The 12,277-nt window shown below is 57.3% G+C and overlaps 1 protein-coding gene across 1 annotated transcript; it reads left to right on the top strand.

Annotated features, from left to right (window-relative positions):
• Nucleotides 1-241: 241 nt before the first annotated feature.
• LOC122388016 (transcription factor Sp9-like) lies at nucleotides 242-11,909 on the top strand. Its single transcript, XM_043378752.1, has 2 exons — nucleotides 242-477; nucleotides 10,064-11,909. The coding sequence occupies exons 1-2, from the start codon at nucleotides 409-411 to the stop codon at nucleotides 11,300-11,302; spliced, it is 1,308 nt and encodes a 435-aa protein (XP_043234687.1). The 5' UTR covers nucleotides 242-408; the 3' UTR covers nucleotides 11,303-11,909.
• Nucleotides 11,910-12,277: the final 368 nt, after the last annotated feature.

Below are 12,277 nucleotides of genomic sequence, written 5' to 3'. Positions count from 1 at the left end.
AAAACGAGCATAACCAATCCCACTTTTTTACCTGAACCGTCTACCACGGAGCTTCAGGTATTTCCCGATAGATGTCATCAGCTGGCCGTAAGTTTGCAGTTACCTGGCCATCGCCCGAGGCGCTGCCGACCGCGCGGCGCCGGCCTCAGCGGCGGCCGCTGATTGGTCGGTCGGTTCGGCTCCGACCAATGGCCGGCGGCGGCGCGGCGCGGTGGGCGGAGCCAGCACCGACCCGGGTGCCTCCCATGCTGCTGCCGGCCGGGCGGCTCAGGAGCGGCAGTGTGGCAGCGGCGGCCGTAATTATCGCACCAGTAATTATCGCGCGCAGAGACTCGGGGCACCTCGGAGAGAGCAGAGCGAACAGTATCGGTGTCACGCGGGCGTGCGGCACGTGAGCGAGAGGGCAAGATGCTGACTGATCTGAACATACCCAGAAACGACATTTACAACCCGACGGCTGGCCTGGAAAAAACCATGGTGAGTGCTGGACTCTGTCCATCGACTGATAGCTGCGGGGCCGGTCCGCCCGCTGCCGGCCCCGGTGTTTTTAAGTGAGAAAGGGTGGGGCTTTTGGGGTGTCCTGGGATGGTGTTACTGCCAAGAGTATAGCCACCTACGCAAATTGTTTTCTACGAAAATTGTCCACCCAGGCGGGACCATGGGATTTTACTCTAAATTGGCCTGTCGGCTTTCCCGGCATCCAATGGTATTGCTGCCTGTCGGATATTTTTGGTAGACAGATCAAGCACACCCAGCCTATAGAAGTTATGGTGGCTGCACCGTGTCAAATGTGCTTTATCGAACAACTTTTTAATACAAATCTTTGCCTATGCCTATAACATACAAAGTTTGTTTGCTTAGGTACTTACTAATCAATATAAATCAACTAGAAGGAAGAAGACAAAAATTTAGCGAACGGCAGGCACAAGTGCACAACAATACATCCGAGCTGTAAAAATGGTGGTAAGAAACCATATCATATCATATCATTAACCATATCATTATACGAAAAACCATATCAGCCCTATAAGTGCAAATATGTACAAAATGTAACACATTGCTCATTTTGTTGCAAAGAGTAGACAGTGGCCACGTGTCCAGATCGTGCCTGCCGCTCAGTAATGCTCACAGGGCCGTCAAGGGATGACAGAGTTCAAACCAATTGGCCTTATTGACATCTGTCATTTGTCACATGTCATGTCACTGGGCCATCGGCAGTAGGCCCGAGCCGAGCTGTCGGCATTCTCTGAATAACCCATTGGACTCTATTCGAGGTATCGCCGACGCTATATTCCCTGCTAATTATTCCAACTCTGGGTAATTTCCAGCGCTGTTATGACACTATTCGGCGTCGTTCATACTTCCTTCACAGGAAATTCCCCATAGGTGAAACCTCGTGCAGGATTAAATCCGTCGCCATCCTGTAAACAGTTAATTTACACGGCTTCTTACACCTGTCAACCTTCTGCAGTCAATTCGATAACTTCACCCGATTACATTTACACCTCATACACACTAACAAAACTAATCCGGGATTACACGCGTCCAACTGTCAATTCACTCAAAGACCTGTCAGCGGCCGCGGAGACCGCCGGGCCGCTCCCGCCCGTGGGTTCTTATTCCGAGCCGGTGGCTGATCCCCCTCACACCTATTGATGGGATTGTCGGGGGTGACGGGAGGTCGGCGGATCACAGCGGGATGTCCCACCACCGCCGCCGGCTTAGCCGGGTGGCCTGGCCGAGATACGGCTTATACGGGGAGCGGGAGCGTAAGGTGCGCGCATTGGGAGATTGGGACTTTGGGGGGATCCGGTGGGACTAAGTGGGGTCATGGTGGGTCACAGTTGGGCCCTAGGGGTCTTGAGTGGGCCTCTTTGGGCATTGGGTCTTGGTAGTCCCCCTTGGCTCAAGGTAGGGCCCCAATGAGTCACGGAGTCCGGCCTTGTTTGGCTCCACCTCAGCCCTAATGTGCGGTGGTGTGTCTCTGTGGAACCCTGTGTCCATTGTGGGTTTGTGGTGGGAGCGATGGTGGTGGTCTTTAGTGTGTCACATCCGTCCAATGTGTCACCAGTGACACTTCACAAACGATGATTACCGGTCTGGACTAGGTGGGCGACCCAAAGGGAGGTTCCGTCCGTGAGAACCTGTCTTTGATGTCAGCCAAAGTCCCGTAGCTCTTGATCCAAATGAACTCGAAAACAAACGGTGCTTAGTGACCTCAACGTCGGTCCGGACAAGCCGACCAGACCACGGTTTTAGAACTCGGAAAACGTCAGACTATTCGAAAGAAACCTGTCCAATTGAAGGAGACAGCCGCCCGGTCGCACGGCCGTGTCCAATTGCGCCCAACTGACCGGACAGACGATAACGATAACCACTAACCACCCTTAAAACGGTCAGACGGTGAAACACCTCAAGGACAGGCGCTCTTCCTGTGATAAACAACTCTCCACTCACTGAGCCGCCACTCAGTGAGTTTCTCCGTGAGAATTGCGGCTGTGAGTCTTGGAAACTCGTGAGTTTCGCTCTGACAAAGAGACGACTTCCTGATTGAGGGTCGCGTGGTTTGGCGGCGTTTGGCAGCGGTGTCCTTCGGTTATAACGCAGACACGCATTAGAAGAGCGGTAGGTTCTTTGGAACTGTAGGAAATATGATGACCTTTTACATATGACTGTTCGTGGTCGCAAAAGTATCTGAACTTCCCAGTTATTTTTTTCCTAGAAAACAAAACTTCTATACATTGAGACCGAGACGTTTCAAGTGATGTATATTTAAAGCTGCACGTAAAGTACAAGTTGGTATTGCTGAGGCGAGCGAATGAGAGTTTCACCGCTGAGGAAAATAATTAAGAAGACCATCGATGAATTACTATGGTGAATTACCATGGCTTAGTAAACGGGGCAACACATTCGTGCATCCAGCACACTATTCCCTACAAAGCAATTAAATAATCTTTCACAGTTTTGTGGTCAATAAACTCGTGCTGATGATACTCATTTGCGTTTTATTACATATCATTTCACCTTCATCCCCATTGCCTGATTTAGGGAGCCTCACATCATTGCCATTTCCAATATACCTAATACCCAAACTTACATCCTCATTCAATCTACCTAAAATATCACCTCCTAATCAAGCACATCATTTTACCGCCTTCATTTCATTTCATCGCCCTCGCTGGAGTAATGCCAACTTTGAGAGAGCAGCGTTACCGTCCTCCACTCCGATAGCCACCTCATCAAGGCAGGCTCCCCTGCCGGTCGGCCGGGCGAGCCGGCGCCCCTGCCGGGTCCGTGCCGTGCGAGCGGGCGTTTTTGCCGAGCTGATGACGGCGGTACTGGTTATATCATCACCAGAGGCAGGGAGCGGGCGTCGCTGCTGCCGGTCGGAGGGGGAAGAGTAGGTGAGGGAGGGTGTTTGTCGATGGTAGCGGCAGGTAGTCGCTGATGATGTTCCAGCGGGGGCGGCGGTGGGAAGCCGATAGCAGCGTGTGCGTTCTCCTGACGCCTGCGTGGAGCTTGTTAGCGTGAAGAGCCAGGCAGCAGCCCGTGGCGAGAGCTGTCTGCGTCCCGTCTCCGCCGTCACGCACTTTTGGCGTCACCTGCCGCCGGCGCTCGACGCCCGTCGCCGATGACGCGTCGGCGCGACCGGAACGTCGGCATGTCGACGCCGTCGTTTGCGACGCAGCGTTCCGAGCGAAGAGGGAGCGAGTAAGCCTTCGCTCGTTACCGAAAAATGTTCGTGGGCTGCGACTGTTCTGCTGATGTTGGGTGATTCAAGAAGTCGTGCTGGAGTGGTGCAGGTCTAACGTCGGAGTTTTGGTGGTGATGGCGGTGGGCCAGGGCCGATTAGTGCCGCGTTTGCCGGTTTGAGCTGCCGCTCCCGGCGCTCCATACAACAGCTGCAGTCTGGCTGAACTGCAGTGCCGGAGCTTTTGCTTAGTTGAATGTGCCGTTTGGCTGGCTATACGAGGCTTGAGCTAGAATAAGGGAATATCAATTATCGGTGAGAATACTCGTCTGGCCGTTTGTGAACGAGTTTGGAAAATTAACTACCGGGAAAGTGTGGAATTAACAGCGCCGACTGCGGGCGGCGGGGTCAGTAAGTTGCCGTTCGTGCCGTCGGTCGATCCGCTGCAGCTGGTGATTCACACCAGCCCATTCCGCGTCAGCCATTCCTCATCGAACTTTGGCCAACTTCAAAGCGGCGCCGAACGACGCAAAGCCGCTGCTCCATTCGGCCGACCTTCTGAGCCGACCGACCGTCACAAAAAGCGTCCGTCTCCGCCGCCGCCACCGCCGCCGCCGCCGGTCGGGGCTCGGAGCCCGCAGCCTTCAGCGGCGGTGCGCCATCTCCAGAGGCGCAGCGGAGGCGTAATAGCCGCCGATCTGGTCAGAATTATCCTGGCGGCGCAATGCGGACCACTCACGCGACCGGTTGCCATGCCAACGCCGCCTGTGGCCGCCAATCACGCCACTGGCCCGTCGCCGTGGTGGATCTTGGAATCTATTTGCACGCCGCGCGCCTGCAGGCTCCGCGGCGCCGGTGGCCGCTCGGGCTCGCACCGAGTGGTGAGTGTGCCGCGACCTGCACCCCTCCCCCTCTGACAGCCCAGCACCGGGTCACGGAGGGTGAATCATCCCGTGACCTGATCACCTGACTGTGGTTATAGGAACCGATCAGAGCGCTGGTCTCACTGACCTCGGGAAGTTCCACCACGCACGCATAGGAACGCCAACCTGTGCACGGTCATGTGCAAGGCAGAGCACGTCTCTATGCACGGCGATGTGATTGCACGCTGTGCTGACGCGCCGCGGCGCGCTGCGTGTCTTTGCGGCGTGGCGCGGCGCGGTGGTGGCGTGCAGCGACGCACCGGCGCCGACCTTGAGGTGATTATGGCGCCGTGTTTTCCGCGCCATTTGCTCACCGGCGTGTGACGGCCCCGGGTGGCGGCCGGCAGTCACGTGACGGTGACGTTTGACAGACTCTCTGGAGGGAGCTTTGGGACGCTAAACAGATCCGGTGACGTCATGGGATTGTGAGAGCAAGCAGCGTTCCAATGACGTCATGCCTTCACCTTTTGGTGGAGATGGGCAGATATAAGGCAAAACTTAATACCAATGCACTACACCGTGTCATCCAAAGGTCTCCTGAACTACAGTCAGCAGTGTATGCAGCAAGTCTGTTGAACAGACTCCCCACAGCGCCCACTTAAATATGACAGTCCATATGACAGTTCAGTCACCGGCTCAAGTGACCCAATGACACCGATGTCACCGCTGTCACAGACCTCCCACGCATAATCGGCGCTGTCACCGCCGTGGCTGACACACGAGACAACTTAACTGCCCTTCCCACTGCAGACCCCCATTACTGCGCTGGCTGGACGGCCTCGGCTTCTGTCGGGGCTGAGTCCGATATCGGGACGGATACCGTGAAACGGGACGGTTAGTTGACTGCCAGATCGTCCATTTTAATTGTATCAGAGTGCCAGCAGCGCCGATGGTCGCCAGTCATGAGAGTGAAATTGTTTTTATTGGGAAACTTTTCAGCCGCCTATCGCTTCTGTTTTGTTTGATGTTTTTATTGATTCGGCGTTTTTCGATACAGCTCAATTAGGGCTGTCGTGCCGCGGTGTTTTATTACGTCCGCCAGTCATTGTGGGCTGTTCATAAATCAGGTGACCACGCAATTCTGGTGTAATGTGCATTAGGTCCATTGCGCTATCCAAAACGAGCCAAGGCTACACAAGGTCATTATGCACTTACTGGGCTCCATGTGCCCCATTTAGGACGCGTCTTCTTCAGAGTGCATGCACCCCTCCCCCTTTCTCATCGCAGGGGAGGACATTGCGACGCCGCGCATGTCCTGAGCCATGGCCCGGGGACAGGACCGGTCCATTAATTGACTCATTACCATCAGCGCAAATCGCTGCTAGATAATTATTCAGACTAATTTACCGGCAATTAGTCGTTTGTCCCGACCCGCGGCGAAGTATGGTCACCACCGGCCGGAGAAAATCGGAGCGCCTCGCTGTCGATTTTGTGTCCGAGCAGACGGCCCACAACACCCCAAACGTCCATCGTTTTGACGTATTTGTAACTCATCAGTATGCTGTTCATTAGTCGGTAAACAAACGAGCAAAACACACTGAGTGACGGACGGGTCACCGGGTACAAAACAGCTCATCTCGGTCTGGACAGCGGGCCGGAGCCTTAGGCGTGTCCCAGGGCGCTCACTAAGTTCTCCGTAAACGCCCGAGGGAGCTCTCAAGCTGCTGCACGCTCTGTGCGGGTCAACACGAAGGTCAGGAGAGTTGCAGGGGTGCGGTTGGCTACCGAGGTCTCCGCCGTTGCCACGACTGTGGTTGGAAGCCCCACAACCGCCGCCACCGCCGCCGCCGCCGCCGCCGCCCGACGACCCTACGGCCGTTCCATTAGGGACCGCGGCCGGGCCGGCCAGTAAATCAGGAGCCGCGCCGCCAAACGTTAGTTCCGCCGCCCGTCGTACGGGCCGTAAACGGCGACAGACGGTGGAGAGGCGGCCACGCGACGAGCCACACCACCGTCAGGGTTAGGGTGCAGTTGAAAGAGGGCAGAGTCAGGTGGAGAGTAAACACACTACACAGTGACCCGGTAACTTGACTAGACGCTTGGAATGTGGCGTTTGATCTATCATAAGCCTTAATTACATATCTTTTGTGTCTTTATCAATGAGCTGCACCACTTGTCCATATATTCACTGGTCACCAACATCATCTGGTCTAACCCCTAATCCACATCACTGGTTTTCACCACCCGTGATGACCTACTGGTTGACTCACCCCTCTCCGCGGCACGCGGAACACACCACACTGATGAATCGCCAGCGCCGGTAGCAGGGTGGCTGTCTGGCTCGGCGGATAGCTCGGTCAGCCCGGCTCACATCTGGGCCTCCTCCACTAACGGCGGCCACATCTGGCGTGTGCCAGGTCAGCTGACCAGAACGACGGCGGGCGCAGGTCGTTTGAGGACGGGAGGAATGTGGGGGAGAGAGAGAGAGAGAGAGAGAGAGAGAGAGAGAGAGAGAGAGAGAGAGAGAGAGGGGAGAGAGAGAGAGAGAGAGAGAGAGAGAGAGAGAGAGAGAGAGAGAGAGAGAAAGAAAGAAAGAAAGAGAGAAGCTGCAGCCTAGATATGAGTGAGATAAAAATACCGAAGAAAGAAAAATTTGCCAGCAACTGCAGTAAGCGTTAAGAAGTGCTATTTTACCAACAAGAAATATCAGAAAGCCAAAAAACCCTAATAAGGCTCATTGATAACTCCTTTCCAAATGATCTTCGATTTGGGTCACCCGGACGTTGTCCAGCTCCCCAGAAGCCCGCTCACCTCCGGTCTCCGTCCCCACCACCAGCGGCTCCCGTTTAAACCCTCCGCCTCTGTCGTCCTACCCCTCTGTCTCTGTCGGCTCGTCCGACAAGCTGTCGACAGAAGCGCGCCGCTCAGGATCGGCTATGAATCAGGCAACTCTTGGAACTCGCCGCCGCCGCCGCCGCCGCCGTTTTACGCAGAAACATCCCATCATCCGGCCGGTGTTGGAGCTGTGGGCGGCAGCACGGCGTCAGCGGCGGTGGCGGTGGCGGCGGCAGGCTAGACCTCGGCTAGGACCTCGAGCGGAGCGATTTTTCACGTGGGAGGCCGGCCGGAGGCCTGTGCGCGGAATGAGAAGGGCGTTCTGTTTACAGACCTCATTAACCTCGGCATTGTGGTGGCGTCATTCGGGACAGAGGCGGCTCTTCAGAGAGAGACCGAGACGAGATCGAGAGCGGACAGAGGAAACACCGCAAGAGTAGGGAGAGGAGAGAGAGAGAGAGAGAGAGAGAGAGAGAGAGAGAGAGAGAGAGAGAGAGAGAGAGAGAGAGAGAGAGAGAGAGAGAGAGAGAGAGAGAGAGAGAGAGAGAGAGAGAGAGAGAGAGAGAGAGAGAGAGAGAGAGAGAGAGAGAGAGAGAGAGATGGAGAACATTATCTGGTAGATGAAGGAGCTGAGTGACCGTTTGACTGAGAAATGCGCCCGCCGCCGCGGCGCGCGGTGCCGGAATAATTGCACCACTAACGCGCCGACAGCGCGAGGTGCGAGCCGCTCCACGATACCATCGCGCGTCCAGCGGTGCCGGTCATGTTTTGCCCAGTGCCGACTGAGCGGTACTGATTAAAGGCGGCTCTCCGCGCGGCGGCGGCGGTGGCGCCTGCCAAACAATCGCACCCTCGCGCTCATATTGGTTAATCTAACCGGGCGCGCCGCCGCCGGCCGCTACTGAGCTCGTTACAGTGATCATCGCTCTACTCGGCGGGGTCCCCGGCGCCGGTAATAAAATCCCGGGACGGCCAGCATGCCTCGCGCGCTAAACGGTAGCCGACGCGCGCTCATCTCGTGATTTTTGGCGCGCCCGGCGCGGCGGGGCGCTGACGAGCATGTTAGCGCCCGCTGCGTAATCGAAGTCTCCGCGTGTGGCGGTGCAGTCGGCAACCGCAGGCGGCCGCGGTGCGGCTCGGCGCGCCCCGGGCGGTCAGGGGAGGGTGATGGGCGGCGGCGGCGGCGGCGGCGGCTGCAGAGGGTAGTTAGCGGCGGGAACGGCGCGGAAGCGGCTCGTCAGTGGGCGACATACCGGCGATCTGCCCTCCGGAGCTGACCAAAGACTGGCCGCCTCAGCCGTCCGCTGACAGTCACGGAATGAGACGTGACTGTGGTAGAATCGACTCCGTTGGTCAGCCTCTTGTGGCATGAATTCACCAGGCATGACGCCTGAACGGTCATTAAATGACTCTCTTAGGTGGTCAAGTATTCTCTCTGTGGCTTATTCCATCGTAAAGTGGTCTGTAAAAGTTATACTTTCAAAATTTATTTCAACTTGACGGAACAAGCGCGAATTTTCATGGGCATTGGCAGCTCGGAATGAGCCGGCAGTATCCATAAATTTTATGATCAAACGTATGCGCTCGTACATCCTTCTCCATAATATATGACGTTATAAAGACTACCACCAGGATACATTATCCGTTATTTGGCAGTATCCTGGCCACGTGGCCTTGGGCCGGCCCGGCCAGGTGATATGGTCCCGGTGTGGGAGTGGGGCCGTTTTCACGGCACTGGCTGCAGCCTGCAGCTGGGCTGGGCGCTGCGGTAACTCCAGAACCACCGCCACCACCGCCGCCACCGCCGCTGCAGCGTGGCACTTTACCCAGAACCAATAATGGGCCTGCCGGAACAGAGACATCGCCCACAGGCGGCCACAAAGACCGGGTGGCCGTGTTCGGTCGGCTGACTCGGCACTGTTGCTAGCTATTCCTAATCTCGGACTATCCCACAGATTCCTAACACTGGAATCTCTGAGTCCGGAGAAGCCCGGGGCGTATCTGGGAGCCCAGACGAGTTCCGGGGCGTCTCCCGATCTCCAGTCGCTCCAGGCGCCGCTATCTCCCGTAAACTTCCCCAGAGAACCTGATGAATCTGCGAGTGAAGCAGCCGAGGGCCTCGGGCAACTATCAACGTCATATAAAAACCACCGACTGTCATAACACTGACGAGTTTATGGAGAGATTACCGGAGCGCTGTCGACGGTGGGGTTACATTAAAAAAGCGCACCCGTGTGAGGGACGCGTCTGCCGCGAATGTGACCCATGTAGGACAGACACCGCGTGGACCTCGACTCCGTCACGGTATGACCCATATCACGGGAGTGTCGTTAATGTCACGGTGGAGCTCGTGACCGGCCGGCCGCCGTGACCGGGACGAATCGGTCACTGATTGAGGGTGACGGCTGTGGCCGGGTCATGGGGTTCGGGAGGCGGCGGTGACACGTGGGAAACACGTGGGCTAGGCGCTCATATGCGATGGGTGTGCAAGGTAGGGGGGGGGAGGGCGGACAGAGAATATTATTGTGCGGTCAAAAATAACGTTTGCGAATAACTCCTATCATAATCTGATGCATGATAAGCATTTGTTAAAACTTGCCCTAATGTGAAGTTCCGTGACCTGACCGTGACCTCTATGTGACCAGTTGCTAACCACGCCTCTCTGTTGTTGCAGGACCACCCGTCGCTCCGCGGCACTCCTCTGGCGATGCTGGCAGCCCAGTGCAACAAGCTCACCAGCAAGTCACCCCCGGCTCTCGCCGACGCCGCCGTCGGTAAGGGCTTCACTCCCTGGAAGAAGAACGGTCCCGCCGCGTCGTCCCCGGGCGCGCAGCCGTCCCGCTCGTCTCCAGCAGCCAGCTCGACGGCAGCTGCGGCGCTCAGCTACTCGCGACCTGCCACCAACAGCAGCTCATCCAGCAGCCTCTCCGGCTACGGCAGCGGCGAGTACTTCTCGGCAGCCGCCATGAGCTCGGGGGCCGACGCAGTGGGATCACACTTCTCACCCATGTCTTCAGTATACGGTCGCGTTCCGGGACATCCCTACGACCAGTGGCCCTTCGCCGGAGCCGCTGGCACGGGCGCAGTCAAACCCGAGGTGTCAGCCAACTCTTGGTGGGACATGCACTCGGCGGCCGCCGCGCAGGCCAACTGGATCGAGATGTCCAACGCGGCTGCCGGACAGGCGCTCGCTGGTGGCATGCCCGGCGCGATGACGCAGATGACCTATCCGGTGACGTCGGACTACTCGTCGCTCGGTTTCGGTTCGAACGCCCACCTGCTGGCGTCTTCGGGACAGCACCTGCTGCAGGACACCTACAAGTCGATGCTGCCCGGCCAGACCATGCCGGGAGCGGTGGGGTCGCCGTTCGGTCTCGCCCAGAGCAGCCTCGGACCGGTGGGGTCGTCACGCTCCCAGAGGCGCTATACGGGTCGGGCTACCTGCGACTGCCCCAACTGCGCCGAGGCGGAGAGACTCGGCCCGGCGGCGGCGCTTCACCTGCGCAAGAAGAGCGTCCACTCGTGCCACATCCCCGGCTGTGGCAAGGTGTACAACAAGAGCTCCCACCTGAAGGCCCACCTGCGCTGGCACACCGGTGAGCGGCCGTTCGTCTGCAACTGGCTCTTCTGTGGCAAGAGGTTCACGCGCTCGGACGAGCTCCAGCGTCACCTGCGCACCCACACCGGCGAGAAGCGCTTCGCGTGCCCGCTGTGCAACAAGAAATTCATGCGGTCTGATCACCTGGCCAAGCACTCCAAGACGCACTCTGACGAGCCCGGCTGCAAGGGCTCCGGCTCCGACTCCGAGTCTCCTAGCGAGGGTCAGTCGGTGAGCTCCCCGGCCTCTGTTCACACGCCTCCCCTGCACGGCAGTGCGGCCACCTCACCTGCCGACGTCAAACCCGCCCTGTAGCCGTATCACAGTGTGCGTATGTCTGTCTGTGTGTATGTGTGACTGTCGATTCGTTGTGCCGTCGATGTGTGTGCCGTCGACGCCGTCGTATCGGCGGCGTCGTGAGTTGTCGCTGCTGTCGCGTGTGTTCTCCGTGGTCCGCTGGGCGCGAGCGTGCTGCCGACATAGTTCCTCTACCCGTTTTGTGCGTCGCCCGTGAGCCTGCCCGCGCCGTGTCTGTGCCAAAATAACCACAATGTATCACGGGTGTTATCTAGTGCGCACGGCAGCGCGCGCCTCCGCGGACAACTGTGATGTTCCTGGGCGGTTGGCCGCCCCGCCCCCGCCCCCGCCCGCGCGGCACGGCCCCGCCATCGATGTACATAAGGGGGCCTTGGCATATTATGATTTGCGTGCTGTTCGGTTGTGTACCGGATCGCGCTGACACGTTTTATTCGTGGCTGACTACTGGACTTGTTGTGACGATTATTTTGTTGATTTTTTAGTGGCTCGTTGGGTGCCGCGCTTGTCGAATGTGCTATAAATAGTGACTGTTCTTTGCGCGGTATCTTCATAATATTCTGTACAAATATGGCAATGACAATAATAACAAACACTGCTATGCACATTTCAGTCTTTTTATTGGCGAGGGATGTTTTATTCTACAAGCTGCAGCTTTTCAAAAACTGCCGACAGATCACCGAACTGCGAACGATAGCGAAAGTGAGCCGACAGGTTTTCAACACATGCGTACTATCTCACTTTCTCACCGGATTATTCGACACACTCGCACTTAATCCGATTGTGCTCTGCAGAGTTAATCCACGTCGGAAACTCGTCGATACAGACATCATCAGCACGTCAGCCGACCTCGCCAGGGTGAGATGGCGTGCCCCCCTTCCCCCACGAGCACGGGGGGAGGGGTGGAGGGACTGGGTGGAACGGGGGTGGTTCTGTCGAACCGATCACCGGCCCGCGATGTCGCCGCCGCACGCC

The sequence above is a fragment of the Amphibalanus amphitrite genome, unplaced genomic scaffold, assembly GCF_019059575.1.
Source record: "Amphibalanus amphitrite isolate SeventyFive unplaced genomic scaffold, NRLGWU_Aamphi_draft 000305F_arrow, whole genome shotgun sequence".
Classification (NCBI taxonomy): domain Eukaryota; kingdom Metazoa; phylum Arthropoda; class Thecostraca; order Balanomorpha; family Balanidae; genus Amphibalanus; species Amphibalanus amphitrite.
The sequence above is the reverse complement of the archived record's forward strand: the minus strand, read 5'-3'. Positions and strand labels throughout refer to the sequence as shown.